At 41.9% G+C, this 19,246-nt stretch overlaps 1 protein-coding gene across 2 annotated transcripts in view; it reads left to right on the top strand.

The window, feature by feature from the left end:
* The window catches only part of emid1 (EMI domain containing 1), a 57,859-nt gene that overhangs the window by 7,310 nt on the left and 31,303 nt on the right, over positions 1 to 19,246 (top strand). For both annotated transcript variants that reach the window (XM_030738245.1, XM_030738246.1), the window contains exon 4: positions 140 to 243. In XM_030738245.1, the coding sequence (XP_030594105.1) occupies positions 140 to 243 (104 nt within the window). The remainder of the gene's footprint in view (positions 1 to 139; positions 244 to 19,246) is intronic.

Genomic DNA, 19,246 nt, shown 5'->3' with positions numbered 1-19,246 from the left:
ACTCTCAGATCACATGCCAGAGATAAGAGTAGTGACAGTTAATCTGTATTCATAGACTGTGTGTGTGTGTGTGTGTGTGTGTGTGTATGTGCGTGTGTGCGCGTGTGCGATGGCTTTTGATTTTGTGTTTATTTTTCAGCTACAAAACCGTGGTCAGGCCTTCTTACAAAGTGGTGTACCGCACTGTGACTTCTCTGGAGTGGAAATGCTGCCCAGGATTCAGCGGTGCTGCTTGTGAAGAAGGTGAGTTGAGACAGAAAGCACAGACACGTGTCAGTTACACAACAGCTGACAGAGATGTATTGAACAGAATTGCAGTCTTGCACTGAAAAACGGCCACAAGTTTGACTCGTGTCAGTCCTCCCCCCCCTTTCACTCACCTGCCTTCAGTTTCTTCTTCATGACTCTTTGCCTTTAAGCTGACTTGCCACCATTCACATCCCTCTGTTTTGCATCGCCGTCTTAAAGCCTGCATTTCCAATATGCTTGTATGAGTGATTTCCATCAGGCTTACATAAGGCTACTTCTGTTCTTTAAATGAAATTAAGAAATAAGATCCCTCAGCCTCTTCTGCGTGAGCCAGGTCCCACCACTTTATTAATCACTTTTTATGTCCTCATTCCAAGAGTCACAGTCCCACGTAAGGCTTTATTCTTTACTGTGGCTTTGACTTTAATTTTGCAGATTGAACTAAGTCTTTTATCCTCTGAAGTGCCATGCACTGTTTTCATTTTTAGACTACAGTAGCTGCCCACCACACACACACACACACACGTACACACACACACACACACACACACACACACACACACACACACACACACACACACACACACACACACTCTGCTACTCTATAATGACTTCCCCTGGCACTACTCCTCAGGTTTCTGCAGTCTAGGGAGAAGGGTGGGGTGGTCTGTTTATGCTGGGACCCAGGATTTGAATGGGTGTAACATGAATTGGTGGACCGTGTAACACAAAGGACAATAAATGTTTTTAGTGGTTAATGCGGTGACTTTTTGTGGCGCCGAAAATAGAGGCTGTTTTTCTATTTTACGCTTCCAGTCCCAGGGAGTGTTGGAAGCAACTTGTTGAAAAGTAACATTTTATTTTGCTGCTTAATGATAACTCGATTCCTTGTTGATGCATATATGAATAGGATAAACACATCGCGAAAGGCTACCTGAAAAGCAATGAATAGGAAAAAGAATTTTTTTCAGACTGATCATGCAAACATTTTAAAAGTAGGTTTAAAATAATGGATTTGATTTATTTATTCAGTACATGTTGAACTGTATGGCTAGTTTGCACATTTGAAGTCATTACAGTGCATTATGGTTTCTGCATTTAGCAGCCAGATTACCAGCACTAATCCAAAAATGTTGCAATTTGCCTTACAAAGGAAAATCTTATGTGCCTTTCTGTGCTTGCTGGTGGAACAATCACTTGACCCTCAGTTCGGATAGGAAACAGAATAATAATGCCAGGGCAGTGTCCTTTTGAGGAGTATAGATTAGTAAAGGAACAATGTGATGGTAAAGTGCAAAGATTTAGTGCATGTTCTTTTTAGGATAGGAATTTATGCAGAAATGTGGGCATAAGTTGGTTGTAAGATGTTACATGATTATGTGATATAATGTTGCAGAGTAACACAAAAGTAATGTAAGAAACAGTGTGACAAATTACTTGCTTCGGGGTCATGGGTAAATTGTAATGCATTAATTTTATAACTAATGACTGCGATGCTGCTCCCAGGTGCTCTCCCTGTGGCCTGTAGTCTGCTGCAGTGGCGGCTTCAGCTGGAGAAATTTCTCCACTTTTCCTGCTTGCTTGAACTTGCACACACACCGACCCTCCCTGGATATCGCACTTGTTTCACACCCTCCCCACTGTCAAAGTCAAGAAAACACGTTCATAGTCAGGCAATGCAGACTTTACTCAACAAAGGCAGAGGAACACACAGTGAAACAGGGAGGAAATTATCCAATTAAGTTGTTGCTGGAGGAGATTCCCCTCCGGTTGTCATGGCAGTAGGGGGCTGTCGAGCCAGCGGGGATGTCGGGATTAGCCACTTATCTGAGCCTCGTTCCGGGTGGCTCAGATCACAGGCGGCGCTGAGTGGAAGTGACAGGTCCCATTCACAGGGCCTTTACTCTCCGGCACCATGGATCCTATCCAGGGCCACCAGCGCTTTGTTCTGCTCTTGCCGCGTGAGCAGAACCCCTTGCCAGCACAGAACCTGATACCCCGCTGCCGTCTGCCTCATCCGCCCGCTTTAAGGAGAAATGCAAGCCTGCCACACGGGCAAAGCTGGTGACCGGATTGTGCTTAAATCTGCTGCCACAGTGTTGCCAAGTGAAGTTAAAGCTACTCTAATAATTCAGTAGGTGCTGGTTTCAAATCCAGGCTCTTAATACCTGCGTGCAGCTCTGTTTCCAGACGGCTCTGAGCACTTTTTAACTTTTAGTTTGGCTGATTTGAAAGGCTTAGTAAATCTTTAAAAAAAAAAACAACAATGATCGGCATACTGCCTCAGGTAAAATTGACAAACATATTACTTTTGATCTCATAAGTCTCAGGAGGTATATACCTTTAAAAACCTCTTTTAGAATTCTTGCATTTGTTATACATCACTCTTCCTCTGCTTGTCTGCTTCTCACAGACTGTGGAAAATGTGTATGATCCGTTCATTTACTGCCCTGCTTTCAACTCCACTGTTTTCTCACCAGGCCACCCCAAAAGCCTGTGGCCATGTCTGACTCCCAAGGACGCTCTGCATTACTGCAGATCTCAACAATGTCCAAACCAACAGGACTCTGAGACTGGGGCCACATTTAGGTTCATGGGATGAAGGAAAGTCCAAAAAACACTAAGAAGAATGCGACTGATATGACTGTACATTAAATGGGGATGAGAGAGTTGTTTTCTCTTGTGTCCCTTCGTTCCCACCCCTCAGCCTGCCAGCTGATAGATTAACATGCATAAATCAACAGGTCCAGTCCGTAGTGAAGATAACAAGTTAAATTTTGGACTATGTGTTTCCAAAACTAAAGCAGCAGTGTGAAAAGGACACAGATAAATGCGAGTTCATTAAGGGAAGAGAACATGCATGTTGTCATCGAGTCATACACATCACATTGAGAGGCTCCAAAAGCAAAGCATTACATCACACCCATACTGATAAACAAACCTACCCCATCAGAGTCCAGGCAGGGTAAGATAACACTGCATCAGACAGGCACCTCTCACATTTGCTCTTTTTCCTCCTTCCTCACCCCAACCTCAGGACTTGGCTTGAATACCAGGCCAGTGGTGTAATTACTGGGTCCTAATTGTTTTCTGTGAGGTTTGGGAGATATTGTCTTACTTCTAGGTCTGGAACACAATGGTCTTTATCTCTGATTGAGCCTGAGAGAGAGAGAAAAAAGAAGGCTAAGTATTTGCAGATGTAGGCACTTTCATAGGCTGCCAGAAACAGGGATTTAATGTATGCCTGGTTGGCTTTGGCATTCCAAGTAAGTAAATGCTTGTTTTTAGTTGGGATATCCCAACTTATGGTACATCAAACACAAATATCAAAAATTATGTCCAATTTAGAGGCAATTTTGTGATATTAGAATATCAAATTTATCCCTCAAAAGCAATATTATAACATTAAATCTGGGCTTTAAAATGATATGTCATACCAGTGTTGAGGGGTGACTGTACATTCAGCCGTAGTGGATGTAAAAATCCATTGACATTTTGAGCTGTTGCCCTCGATCTGCTCATTTTGATGGGGTGTTTAAAAAGCGTGAAAATGACACTAAGAGACAGCATCTAATATATTGACCCTGATTTGATTTATTGAGGAAAGGACTTTAAAGAAAAAATGGTTGCGGCTTATCGCAGGAGGAGGCCGCTGTGCAGCATAACATATGGGGGAATGTAGACTTGAATTAGCACGGCTGTCAAAGCTCTGCCACGGGGGTCCCCATCAAACGGTATCTAGCAGCCAAGCGGAGGCTGTGGTTTTTGGGTTGCAATTATGAGGTGGCTGGGAGGCAGAAGCCCGCTGTCTTGTAATAAGCCATAGAAATGTAATCTGTGTTTTCACAGCTCAGGGCGGCTTATCACAAGCCCGCACGCTAAACCCCGTGCTTTAAACATCAGTCGGCTGCAGCTTGCCATTAGCAGAGGAAGAGTGGGAGTGCGTGGACGCCGGTATGTGTGTCTATCTGCCTGCCAGAGTCAACGTGTGGGTGGGAGAGCGAGGCGTTGAGGATTTGTATGCAGCTGTTTGCTGTGATTAGCAGCTTTAATGGCAGCGGGCTTTTTGGAGCGGTGAGTGGAGGGACTCCAGCCTGAGGTCAGAGGGGAGGAGGCTGAGCAGGAGCAGGTGACCAACCTGCCTCACACACTCCCACTCCTGTTAGACCACACAGTATAGAGCGCCATCAAAGTCATAACAAGCAGGGATCCCCTGTGTTTGTATTAGCAGGTGTTACATATGTTGTCCTTTCTTGCTCCAATTCATTCACAAAGAAAAAAAGAAAAAAGAAAGAAACCCCAGACTAGATGTCAGATTTAGCTGCACTCACCCCCACATCCAGAGTGTTTATGCACTCAGCAGATGAGATCTATGAAGACGCATAAATCACTTGCATGAAGCGAGGCGGGCTGCAGTCAGTGAGCAGCAGAAAAGGCCACAGCAGCTGATATTCGCAGTTATGTAAATGACCAGTGCACAAGTGCTGAGCTTAAATTGGAAGCAGCTGACATTAAGGAAACCAGGCTAAGGGTTCCAGATGAGATTCAGCATCCAGCCCCTTTCAGCCCATGCGGCTCCGCTCTGAGGAATTATCATAAAAGTGATTAAGTAGAAAAAATAGAGTCATTATCTTGCTTTGTATTATCTGTATGCGATTATTAGTAATAACTCTTGGTTGCTGTTTTAAGAACTGGCCAGGGCCACCAGATGAAAATTAGCCCACAACTATGGCTCATTTACAGTTATTTGTCTGCTGATTAATGAGCGTATGTACCATTTAAACAAACACATACATAGCTGCAAAAATGACCAAGCAGCCAATGTAAATAACTAAACCAAACAGAGTAGGAAAGTTTTTTTCTTCTTCATGTCCTGTCTGTCTTTCTTTCCATGCTGCCTTCTTCTTATGTAACGGTGTGCTGGTATTTGCTTGAGGTTTGTGAACAATCCATAAATTACACATCAGTTGTGGGGTTCAGTAGTTAAACTGGAATACACACTAATAATTTTGATAATATTATTACAGCATTATTTTTTAAATGTTCCATGAAAACCACATTCGGAGAACACACACTGTACAAAAAAATGCTTTCAGGCTGTAACAATAATAGTCATGAGAATGATAAATTCCTATGTTCTTGTGTTTTTTTTTTTATCTGCATACAAAAGTTTCAACGCAAGAACACAATCATAGCATATTATTTTATTATTTAAATTTATGATGTGTTATATTAATTGATTTAAATTAAATTAACAGTTTCATCAATTTGATGGCCCATCTGTATGAAGACCCATTTGATTTTAAAGCTTTATGTGTCATTAATGACCCACTAATGACCCATGTCTGTTGGTACAGTGACTGTGAAGTTCAAGAAATGCAGATGCACAGTTCTTTCACTGAATCTTTCATACTTACTTAACCTTGAATCTGAGTTAAGTTTTATGTTTTTGGCTCCTGGACTGGAAATGCTTCTTCTGCTTACTGATTTATTTATTGTTTCCCAAGACTTCCCTCAGGAATACATTGAAAACAGTTTTTCCTGCAGTCTGAAAGTGGGCCGAGTCAGCAGCGCAAAAAGCAAAAAAAAAAAAAAAAGAAACTTTAAAGAGATGAAAATAGACACACACACTCACACGCACACACACAGGCCATGGCAGCTGGAGCGTTCTCCTGTCCCCGATAAAGCGGAGGCACTTCCCTTCACCTTGTAGTTTAAGTGGACTGGTGTGCTGACTGAGTGACCCACAAACATACAGGCTCTTTACAGCCTGACACATCACGCAATCAGGAGCGGAGAGAAGAAAGACACTCTCCTCCTGGCGTGGATGAGATAAGGCCAAGTGAACTGGAAACAGCTTTTATCATGTAGAAAAAAAAAAAAAAACAACTTTAAAATCCTGCCTTTTTTTAAATCCTCTTCACTAGAAGAGGTGTGGGCTCTGCCTCCTTTTTCTCTCATCTCTGATCCTCTTGGCGACTGATGTCATTAAAGCTGCATTAACCCCGTCTGCCCCCCCACCCTCCACCCCCACACCCCTGCCCTTCAACATATCTCCATCTCTCAGCTTGCAGGTATAGAGTCGAATTATGTAGGTACTGTATAACACTGTGCTACTGTGCTTAGGTAGGCTCTGAGAAGGTAATGAAACGTTTTGATGTCAGCGCTGAGACAATGGCAGCATTGATGGAGCAGGTACGCTTGGGATCCCGCTGGTTCCATACAGCTGTGACGAGTTCAGGGGCCAACTGCTGCCTGCAGCCCCCTCAAAGCTGGTACTCTCCCTGACCATTATGGTCTTATTGTAAATCACAATCTCTAAACTAATGTATAGAAATTCCTGAATATTTGATAGCCCCCTTTATTTAGCTGTACAGAGCTGTTATTTGGCAGATATTGCTTTTAGTTTCTCTTTTTGATAGGGCTGCAAGCATTGTATTCATTATTTTCCACCTTACCACTTTTTTTTTTAAATAATATGACTGCATGTTACAATAAAATAAATCCAATCTTTTTAACTCTGTGAGCCCTATGCCATATATTTTTAAATGTCCCCCCCTGAAGAACAGTTCGCCTCACAGTCAGAATTGTGAGGCGAAGAATAAACAATATTTGAGTCAGGAGCATTTTCAAATGCAAAAAGTCTCTGTGTCTCTGCGTGACAGCGATCTGAAATTAAGAGAGAGTAAATAACAACACGAATGACTCAGTAAACTAAAAAAAAATCCAGTTTGTCTCCCTCTCACTCCTCTCTCATCCCCACTGCCCAGCGATACCCAGACCACAGGGACATAAAAGTACAATGTAAAGAGTTTCTTATAAGTAATATATTCTTCTTTCATGCTGCATCACTCTGTGGTTTTTGTACACTCCCAGTAGTCCTTATAATGTATCTGCTCATTTGTCACTGTTATAAGTTCATAAACATTTACAGCACCACCACATGAGAAAGCCTCAAGTGTTGTGGTGCCGACCTTCAAACTTTCTCCGCTCCCACGTCTGCTAAACCACAAACAGATCACCACATCACATAGATCCTGCATGATGACATCATTTATGGCCTCTTGCCCTCCAACCCTTCTGGTATGGTCTCAGTTTCCTTAGCCACTAAACACTGCACACTTGAATAACATGTAGGATTTAATAGTCATTGCCCCTGTCTGACTTTTGAGCGCTGCTCCGAGCTGGTCGTTGCATATATTTCCATTTGCTCATGTGGTTGATACGGTGCTCAGCAGGGATGAGAAGAGCAGTGCTGATGGCTGTGATTAGTCCTGGACTGAAGACGAGGGGAGAAAGAGGAAGTTTGGATGAACTGCACCAGCAGTTGTTCTAATTAGAGACATGCCTGGTTGGCTTTCAGAGGTCAGACCTGACAGAGGAGCAGGCATTCTCCTCAAGGAGCCAGTCATCTTGACCAAAGAGGAATTACCTCACTTCACTGGCTATAAGAGGAAAAAGTAGAGGATAACAGCGCTTGCCTCTAGATATCAAATATCAGACATGTAAAGCTGAAAGTACTGAAGGTTGCCAAGTTATCTTTACAGCACAGGGTGCGCACCATCTAGTTTCAGACATATCCATAGATGATATCGCCAAACAAACAAATATGTAGCTCTAAAGGCCACAGGAAAAATGCTCATATTTGATTTAACAGATACCCTGTGATGAGCTGGCGACCCATCCAGGGTGTACCCTGCCTCTCGCCCAGTGAGAGCTGGGATACACCCCATCCTCCCTGTGACCCTAAGCTGGATGAGTGGTAAGGAATGGGTGAATGAATTTAAGGGCTAAACTGTACCTTTAATGTTTTTATATTGTAAAGTACCCTGAATAACCTCTTTGTATAATGATGCATGCTTGTTAAAATAAACTTGCTTTACATATACTAAACCTTTATTTTTTTTTTGCCACAGCAGCTTTTATTGACAGTGGAGAGAGACAGAAAATGGGGGAAAGATACAGGGGAAGACATGCAGGCAAATCGGTGACGGGCCGGGACGTGAACCCGCGCCGCCTGCACCGCAACGCAGCATGTGTATGTGGTTGCCAGCTTCACCACTAAGCCACCCAGGCGCCCGACCTTTAGCTCCTTTGCTTTCCTTCTGGTGCCACGCATCAGGTCAGGCATCAGGCCCATTCTTAACACAGCTGTATGCAAATGTTTGGCTATTCCTTAACCAGCTGCATATTTAGTTCATTTTTACAGTAAAAAGAAGTCTTCTTCGCCTTGTTCACTTGAGGACACCCATCTTGTTGATCTCTTGGGTGCACTTTATTTAGGAAGTATACTTAGTCCAGTTTTTGTGGCTGGAGTAAGAAATTGTGGCACTGATGATATGGTTGGTGAGGCAGTGTTGGGGGCTCAGAGCCAGAGAGGCCCAGCAGGGTGAGCTCATTAACAACAGGACGTACCCCCGAACCTCTAAACCCAGGCCTGCATACCGTCCGCACCACTGCCCCCTGGGACTCATCCAGAGGGGGTTTAACAGCCACGGTGTTTTCGTTGGACCCTTGCCACAACCAGACCGGGGCTGTGCATAATGATTTCCCCTCCCCCATCTCAATCGGGACCATAAATACAGTCAAGAGAGGATGTCTGTGTGTTCCTGCTTCCTCAGGTGTTTATGGCTCTCTCGCTCGTTCATGCTGAGCTCGCAGCCAGGGCCTGGCAGCGAACAGACACATGCAGACAGGCATCAGAATCACCTGCTCTCTCGAGCTCAGAGGCTTGTATGTGCAGACAGACACGTGACGCCCACTAAAAATGAATGTGTGTTTCTACACTATGGTCAAGTGCCAGGTCAAAAAAAAGCCATGGTCAAACAAACATGAAAAAATAAAATAAGGAGCTGAACTTTTTATGTATATATATATATATATTCAAGATAGACACACGCTCACTGTCTCTCTCTGTTTCCCCACACATACATTCTGTATGTCAGTTGCATGTGTGTCTTATGACAGATCGGCTGATGGGGCTGTAAATCACTGCTGCTATGCCAGAGTTGGAGCTCTATTGGCTTCTGGAAATAAGATGATGTCATGGTCTTTTTATTTCTTTTGGCTGGCCTCCATGTTTTCTTCCTAAATGGCTCCATATCATCTGATGGTGGTCGCATGTGGCCCTGTGAGACCCTGTCTGCTCAGCTTTGTGGAGAAAGAACAGTCATGAAATTACTGGGAAATAACCGTAACAAATATATAACTGTAATAATTTATTTTGGATTTAGAAACTGATATATGATTTAACATTGGCCTTTAATTTCACTAGATGTGTGGTACATTGAGCTTTAATTACAGCATAGTGAGCAGAAGGTTTGTAGGAGAAATTGCTTTGCTACGTAGGTGTGTGTTTCAGGAACGAAGACTACTGGGCCTTTTGTCATTTTACTTTATGCTGTCTTCACTATTGGTTGTCCTATTTTTTTTTTCAATTTTCAGTAGCTTTTTTCCACTGCAGGAAAAAGAAGACAGGCATGAGGTGGCGCAGAGGTTTATAGGAACAGGTGTATGGTCAGATTTTTCTTTTTATTGTAGTGTAGGATCCATAGTCTGTGTAAAAAAGATGGGCATAGCTTTCAGGTCTGAAAATGAAGGCTTCTTACACCTTCAGCCTTCAAAAAGAAGCATGTGGGATAATGGCCCTACTGCTCTCTTAACCACTTTCCTTATAAGTTTATGGTCTCAGTCTTTAGCTGTAGGTTTTGGTAAATACTATTTTGTAACTTGCCATTAGACTTAAAAAGGATAATAAAGCAGGGCATGCTCCAGGGCAGGTCATCCTTGTGACTGACAAGTCGCTACTGTGTGAGTGCTCAGATTTCTCGGTTTCAGATGAGATGAGGGGTAGAACTTTATTGATCTCATGTCGGCATTATGTAACCAGTCCTGTTTGCTATTGAGATGAGCACCCAGGCATTTGTAGACTGATAAAATCTCAATCTCAGTCTCTGTTCCTTGAGTGTTCACTGGTGTAAAATGTGTCCCCTTGCTGTGGAAGTCATGTCCATCCTTTTCTCGTGACATCTGATTTCAAGAATTTCAAATGGCGACAGCCAAAATGTCAAAGACTTTGCAAACAAACAGGTGACATCCATCTTACGTATCCACCTGACTCACTTGGTCAAGTAATATTTTTGCAGTGTATGTGCATAAACAAAGTTACGCAAATATGGATCTGTGAGATCATATATATGGTGCTGTTTATTGTTTCTGCATACATCATGAATTTTATGAATTTTATGACGTTTGAGTTAGACCCAGTTAGACTGTCGCATCTCAGAAAACAGATTTTTTTTGTTTTGTTTTATTTCACACAGGCTGCAGCATGCTCTGTGCTCACCACTGGGTTCAGGGTACTGTTCAAGGGAGGAAAGTAGACAGAGTGTTATTATTATTTATTTATTTATCTGTCCAGTAGGAGGTCAGTCAGATTTCTGTACACCTTTTCCTCATCATCTTAAGCTCTTTAAAAGATCTGTAGAGCTGTTGGGAGGACTACGTAACAAGCTGTTTGCGCACACTTCTGACCTACAGCAAGCTGCACGGCTGTTAAAACACATGCGTGACTTGTTTACTTGGATGGAAAAACTGGAGCAGAATGTGTGAAAGCACAATTAGATTCAGTTCTTGAGGTCAGAATGCAGCTAAAGGTGAAGGCCGCATTAAAATGGCCTGCTTGTTCCTGAAAGTGTGAAGTGGTTTCATGTTTCATGTTTGGCAGTAAATCCAACGTTTTTACTTTTGGTTTTATTGCTTGGACAAAAGAGGAAAATTTTTAATAAGTGTTGCACCAAATATTTGCACTATATTCTGACATTTTGTAGCATCAACAATTAACTTCCAGATTAATCAGTCGTGGAAATAATTGTTAGCTGGAGCTCACTGTATATAGTATATATACTTACAGGTTGCTTTCTATTCCATGTTCATAGGCTGTCTTTTTTACTCTGCAACCCCTCAATAAATCTGGCTTACAGTTTCATGCCTCACAGGGGCCACTAATACTGATATATGCCTGAGGTCATAAGGCAGTTTGAATAAAAATGTCTAACAAATGGCATATGCATCTCATTGTACACATTATAGAATTAAGAAAATGAGAGAAAACGGTAAAGGCTTAGCTTTGTTGTGAACACTCTTTGGATGCTCACTGTGTGTGTTTTCCATTTGTGTTTATTGCCTGAATACTTCCTTCAGCACCTATCTGAAATCGTGCGCTATCAGATATCAGAAACCACAGTTGTCCAGTTCAGAGGATCTGGTACTGAACCACTGCCAGCACACAAATTGGCCTCTCTGAGCCTTTTCAGAATGGTTACCCTCTCTGGACATCCCTCATCATTACATCGTATTTACAAAAGACCAAAAGAATTATTCTCAGTTAATGCTTTTTATATGAACCTTTCACTTTGCCTGTGTAAACCGAGCTACTCAAGTAAACAGAGCTCTATTGAAGCAGAGTTACTAAATCTGCAGCCAGATGGGTCCTCGACCCCGAGAAAAAGTGGAGAATTACAGTTTGTCCCAAAAGTCTGAGATCAGCTCTGAGCCCCTCTCCTCCCCCTGGCTTTGCTCGTGGTGGTGTGTGTGTGTGGGGTGGGGGGGGTCTATTTCCTCGCTCATTCACAGAGAAAGAGATGGGTGTGTAAAATGAGAATGACTTTACTGGTGAAAGAATGACATATCTTCAGTGGGACACGTTTCCCTAAGTGCTGCCAGGTAGAAAATGGCAGCAAGAGTGACTGCAGAAAAGAGGATGTGTTTTTCTTCCTTTCTTGTTGACACTTGCAAAGACGTGGGATGGCACTGTTGTTTTAAGCCAGATGAAGGAAAATTATTATAAGGGACACTGGGAGAAGAGGGAATAGAGGGTTTTTCTTAAGTGGAAAGGCCTGTTTGTGTTACTGTTAAAAGGACAAAGAACAGATTGAAGTAATAACCATGACGAGCATCATTCATGCGCTCTGTGCGAGCCACAACCACAATGTTCTTTTGAGGTAATTTATTTTTTCATAATGTTATTGAACTAAATACAAAAAAGTAAAATTAGATTTGTGGCTGTGTTGTCTTTGTATGCTCTGTCTGACCCTCTTACAGTCCACAGACCGCTACCCCATGGGTGTAGGCGGGTAGTCACAAGGACGCCAAAGGAGTGAAAGGACAGAGAATTGAGGGGTGAAGTGTTTGTGCTCTTCTGTGGAATAATGGTATGTGTTGTTCGTTAAGAGGCAGCGATAGGAACTGCGATAGGAAATTTCTTGACATACTCATTCAGTCTCTGTCTTAGGTTTCTGAGTCACTTCAGAGCTTTATGTAGTTAGCTGGCCATGCTTTGGGAGTACAATGTATCTCTTTCTGTCCCACAGTATCAGTAAATCAAAAGAATGATTAAAGCCAACTAGTGCCTCAACCTTAAGGAGGATGATTGACTGAGATATCCAGGAAGAATTGAGTGCACTCTTTGTTACTAACACTCCTTTGTTCCCCTGTTTCCTCTTCATCTACACTGTCAGGCTGAAATCTGTGGCCAGCATGGATATCTGCCAGAGATACATCAAACTAATACTTTCACTGTGGCTGTGTAATTGTAATGAACACTCCCTGGACTGCTCCGAGACGGGAGAGGGCACGCTGGGAGATGAATTACAAACATTGCTGAGGATCTTTCATCCATCAGAGCAGCATTTTTTTTTTTTTTTTTTGCCAAGCTGGAATTCCTTTCCTCTGGCTGCACCTGACAGTGCAGCAACCTTAGCATGAGCTACTGCCAATTCACTATTTGTTCCAACAGCGCAGCTGAGTTTGCTGGAGCTTTTCAAGAGGTTCTTAGTCAAGGCTGAGGCAGCTTCTGTCAGCAGCAAGCAGCTGCCCTCCTCTGTGGAAGTGCCTGAAAGATCAATGTCAGGTGCTGTGCAGGGATATCATCAGTATCTTGACTAATGCTGTTTGAATGAAAGTTGGGTGATAAAAAAAATGTTGATTTCACATAATTTCATATGCAAAGAGGCAAAGAGGATTAAATTCATGACATAGGTTAGATGTTTTTTTCTGCCAGATGAGGAAGGCAGTGCAGCACAGTGGTGTGATGGTTAGCACTGTTGCCTCACTGTAAGAAGGTTCTGGGTTTGAATCCACCATCTAGCAAGGGGCTTCTGTGTGAAGTTTGCATGGGTTCTTACGGGGTACTCTGGTTTTCCTCCCAAAGGTATGCAGTTAGTGGGGTTAGGTTAATTGGTGATTCTAAGTTGTCCATAGGTGTGAATGGTTGTTTATCTCATGGGGTGTAGCATTTATTTATTTTGGAACTTTTTAGCCTTTGTTGCAGTAGGACAGTAGAGAGAAGACAGAAAAGCTGGGAGAAAGACACACAGGAGGTCACAGAGGGGCAGATTCAAGCCCAGGTCTCTGCATTAGCCTTATGATATACAGGTCACCTGCTTAACCCAGTGAGCTGAACCAAACCTGGAAACTATAGCAGTTTAATGTCTATGATGTAGCGTAACAGCGGTCTCATAGCTGGTGCCATAAGGTCAGAGTCAAAACCCAACCAAAACATGGATCTGAATACACTTGGCGTTTTCACAGAGAATATGTGCCACAAGATGACCTATTGCAGCAAACAGACTTTTATGATGGTTGAATACCTTGCAACCAGAACAAGTTGACCCCATTGCAACTATTTGAACTGTCTGACTGATACGTCTGCAGAATCACTCATGTATATGTTTCAATCGGTGATGTTCATGGCAACAGGGAAAGGTTTACCAAAAGTTCTCAAAGGAATCCACGGCTGCTGCAGCTTTGCTACACATGATCACACCAAGCAGAAAATCAGCAATTTCTCTGGTGAAAAATGTAAACTATTGTACAGATCAGCAATGTTACTGCGGTAAAGCCAGTAGTGCTGCAGGCTAACCATGATCAGTATGTGGATGCCCTCTATGAGAATGCATGGTACCTTGCAATAGCTCTGGATGTAGAGCAAAAAGAGATCCACCTGGACCTCATGAAGCCAAAAGGCCCTGCACAATTATTTACCATAGAAAAAATCTGTTGAGTAAGAAGACTGCAGATCATCACCGTTGTTCACAATCTGACTGTGGAAACAGTACACACTGACAGAACAAGCACACTGTAAGAGAAAAATGGGAAATATTCTCAAACAAGCTCAGAAGGCTCCGACGTTTTGAGGATACCAGCGTGTGTTTCTGTTACTCTATGTCTTAGACATGAACTTGGTGCAGTTTTGCTCTTTAAACTATAATATATCCCTGTCATGTCATGGGATCACAGACAAAAAAATAGCTCTTGGCTTTAGAGCGTGACACCTGGAGTTGGTGTAAAATTGATTTGGTTGCAGTTTTTCACTTAAATGTGTCTTTATGCTCTGTAATACTCCTGTGCATAGTTTATGAGGGTTCAAAAAATGCTAGAACCCACACCTATGTACTTTGGCACAGGTGTATTCTATTTAGGGCTCATATGTATGGTTGTTGGCCTGTCAGTCAGTGTGAGAAAAATTTAGTTTGATGTGTTCACATCGTTGCAAAATTAGCATTGGCGCCTCACAGCTTTGACCTCCTCTGCACTGTTTACATGTTGCAGTTTTTCTCAGAGTGTTCTAGTTTCCATGTAAGAACATATGCTTGTTAGTATAACTGGTGATTCTAAATTGGCTGTATGCTGTGGATTTGAGATCAATAAAGTGCTTCAAATGCTGTGCAAGTGGCTGCTGGCAAGTGGGTATTTGAAAATGGTTTGTGATTTTGCCCTGTGGGAAAGTGGCGGCACTGGGTTGTTTGTTCACATTTCCAAAATACTCTCATGTATGTTTACTTCTCATAAATTATGACAGGAACAAAAGCAGGAATGATGTGACCTTGTTGAAAAGCTTTTCTTCCTTTCAAGAGTCAGCTTTTATAGGCATAACCACAGTCTTACCCTAAGCTTTCAGTATATGTGCTTAATGTTAGCCACGGTGGTGACAAATTGGAAAACAGTCATGTTAATCATTTTTCCAGCTGTCATATTTAGCTATGTTGGAGCCACAAAGATCACGGTAGATTTAAATTGGCTGTGAAAGCAGCATGTTTTCTCATTAAGTTTGGACCCTTTAAGGCACGGGCATCAAACTAATTTTAGTACATGGGCCACATACAATTACTAATAACCTATAAAGTAAACCTTTTTTTTTTAGTTTAAAGAAGCTTAAGTACATTTCATGTACTCCATTTCTAAAACTGATAATGAACACTCTGAGATGTGTTACCAAATATATGCCTCGGTGTCTCCACATTTGGGCAGCCTAAATTTATTACATAGATTTGTTACTGTAGTAAATCAGCACAGCTGGGGTGGGGGGTTACAGTTTATGAAATAAATCTGTAAACTTACAGAAAATGTTCTGTATGCAAGTACTTAGATTAGAAAAGTGATTTTTTTTTTCTTTCTGTTAATCCAAAGAAAATTGAATAAAACAGGAAATTATCTATTGATTAATTTATGGTGAAAATTCACCATAATTTTCTGTTTTTTTTTGATGGTGTCTATTGCTTATTTTGGCCCACTATAGGAGGCCAGGGATGATGTCTTTGGCAGTAAAAAAGCTGTAAAAATGATGATGATTCAAACCTTTAGACCCTCTGTTTGGACTCTCAGGATGTGATCCATTCTTAAGAACCAAATGCAGTGAAAACGCCACATTTTACACCATACTTCTTTACAATTTTCACATTTTTTGCAAAGCCACCCAGTGGGCTGGCTTGGACCCTTTGATGAGCTGGTTCTGGTCCCCGGATCGTATGTTTGACGCCTCTGCTTTAAGGGTTTGCCTAAAAAAGCTATTTAGCTGTCGCACCAATTCTGCTTTTAAAGTGTTTTACCCTAAAATTCAGTAACTGTACAAAGGTCTGGGACACACAGAGCTTTAGTCTTCATGACTCAGGTGGTTCACACAAAGACGGTTTATCACTAAACTTTTGCCTCTGTGAAATCAGCCCTGAATCACCCTCATAACTCTGAAGCAATAGGGATGAGGTCTTAAGTGGTAAAACAGTTTAAAATGACTTTTCCACTTGTGTGAAATCTTATCATCTCACCGCTCTGTGATGTCATGTGTAATTCTGAAGCTGCCATAAAACCTTAAACTGAAATACTTTTTAATAGTGGTCTGGTGTGTAGTTTTATGTAGATGGCTGTATAATGAGTTCTAAAACCTGCTTTGCCCCTGTGATTTTTATAGGTTTCATAAGTAGTTTAACACTCTGTGCAGATAAAAGAGAAACAGCCCACTAAGTCAACACAATTAGACCTCATGTGTGTCGTGCGTAGATGGTTGAGCTTAATCTTCAGTAGGGACTTTTATAAATCAATTAAACATGATGGATTGCAGAGAATAGAGCATGAGTAAGAGCTCATAAGAGGTGTCGATGGTTGTGGTTGACCGCTACTGCGAGACAGCAGCACGCTGTATTTGAACCTATCCGTGTTTGCCGCTGTGAAAGGAGAAGATGAACAACGAGCACTTGCTTTCTTCATACACACTCTTTCCGTATCTTCGGGTTCCACAGTTTGATATGCTCTAAACACTTTTTTGGCTTGGTGTAAGACAGTGGGATGCATCCATCCTTATTCACTGCAGCATTGAGTGCCTGGAGAAATCGGGTCATTTTTTGCCAAAATCTCTGCTTCGACGCAGCTCTCATACAGTATGTGACTGCCAGATATCAGCAATGAAGAGGGGAGTGCAGATAGGACACGCACATTATGTCTGCACCACACACATACATTTTCGCTCTAGAAAGATAGGCAGGCACTAAAAACATATACACACATGGGATACATATTAGACAAGCCAGATGTTTTATCTCAGTTTGTATGTGTCAGAACACTCTGCTCCCTGTGAAGGAGGAGTGTTAATCTTTGGAACTGGGAGCTCGGCACACCGCCACAGCTGCTGTGACCGGGGACCGCTCTGATGAATTACATACTGACCACGGAGGGGCTCACCTGTACTTGATTTAGCTCCGAAAGCCACAAAAGACCCCTAATATCATAAGTCTTTTATAGACCTGGTGTGACTTCTCCCTCGCGACTGTCTGGAACTCAGTAATGAAACTTTATCTTCACTGGACTGTCAGTATGTGATCAGTCGTCTCTAAATCACTTTTATGCTGGAGCAATGATGTTATAATTACTGAAATAACAAAGCTGTGTTCATGTGATGATTAATACTCTGCTGATGATTACTGAATGTGATTCAAAATGCCAAGCAATATAATTAAATATTAATCATATTTAAGTTAATAATTTTATTCAGTCCAGATCAGTGAGCCTGTCACCACCTAAACATGCTGTATTGTATGCAAGGCTGTATTTTTGGATTCGTGGCCCATGCATGCTCCCCCAAGTCCCAACACAGCCCTGAGCCACATGTGAATCCAACAAATATATCACTTGATTTGTTGGTGATTGAATACATGCGGTAAGTTTGCAGCATGTGTATTTGTTTTGGAGCGCTGATCAACCCAATAATCGAAAGCTTGAATTGAATAAACATTTAAATAACCAAACATTCTCATTTACATTCATTTTCCTGCTTTTATTTGTTTTACCGATTAAACAACTGTGATGACAATAATTGTTATCAATAGCAGCCCCAGTTTCAAGTTTTGAAAAAGATTGGTCCAATAACCTGTTGCTTCTAAATAAATTTGAAAAAGGGCTCAAATCTTTTGTCATTTCAACCCATCCATCTGTTTTCAGGGTTGCAGGAGGGCTGAAACATAGCTCAGCTATCACAGGATGAAAGGCGGCATACCAGAGTTGTTATAATTTTGTATTTTCTAATTCGTTTGTACTTTTATTTCTGTCAGACTTTTGAATTCAGTTGAGTTTCAGTTAGTTTTCATAGCAGATTTGCTCGTATCAGTTTAATTTTTCATTGTTTGAAAATCCTTTGTTTTAATTTTGTTTTGTGTTTCTTCTGTGTTAGTTTTAGTCTTTTAAAGTGTCATTGTATTTAGGCCAGAGGCAAGATTTAGGAAAATTAATGCAGGTATTACATTAAAAACACACAACTTTTTTGAAAGCAGCTGACTTACAGTCTTGTAGACATCATACAATACCAGTCAAAAGTTTGGACACACTTACCCATTGTGTACACTTTTGACTGGTACTGTATTAGTTGTATTTACAAGCCAAAATAACTCGTATGGAAAGATCCAACTTCTCAGATATTAATATCTACAGTTTTTTAAAAAAACTTCTCTAACTTTGAGTTTTAGACTGCTGATTTAATTAAACAGTGAAAGTGCTAATCTCAGTACAGACGCAGGAAATTTCTAATGGGTGGTCTTTACTGTATTTTTATTTTTTTTTGGACCAAACAGTCATTAAGGCACTGATGTTACTGAAGCATCTACTGTGCAGTTTTTCAGGTTTTTTTTTCTTTCTTCGATCAGCAGTTTCTCACAGTGTGGGTGTGAGGGAGTGCGAGGAGGCTGTTGATGAAAAACTTTGTGAATGCCAGCAGGGAGGAGCATGAAGGAGAGCTTGTGTTCCTTTGTAATGCGCTGCTGAGATAAGGGCCGCATCCACCGCAGTCCCCGCTGGAGTCCCGCAGGGTCAGGTGACCCCTGTTGACCTGAAACTGTGATCACACAGTCTGATTTATTAGCCGGCAGGAGCAGCGAGATTGATGGCTCGCTGCTGTCGGCTTCGAGTTTGACCTGTTGTTTCTGAAAGTGCTGTAAAGGCCGAGATGGTTCTCCTACAGTTTGATCTGTGTTTCCCCACTCCTGTGATCCTGTAATCTGCTTCCACTCCCCGGCACGGGTGCTTTCATCCTCGTGTGCATGTCTTCACACATTCAGCCCTGTCTGTGGGCATGTTGTGTTCAAATTCTTTTCAGAGATAAGACCCTCATTCTGGTGTGATGGTAGACATGGAGAGGATGAAGGGAGTGAAAACACTGTGAATAGAAGCAGCTCAT

The sequence above is a fragment of the Archocentrus centrarchus genome, chromosome 9 (assembly GCF_007364275.1).
Source record: "Archocentrus centrarchus isolate MPI-CPG fArcCen1 chromosome 9, fArcCen1, whole genome shotgun sequence".
Taxonomy (NCBI): domain Eukaryota; kingdom Metazoa; phylum Chordata; class Actinopteri; order Cichliformes; family Cichlidae; genus Archocentrus; species Archocentrus centrarchus.
The sequence above is the reverse complement of the archived record's forward strand: the minus strand, read 5'-3'. Positions and strand labels throughout refer to the sequence as shown.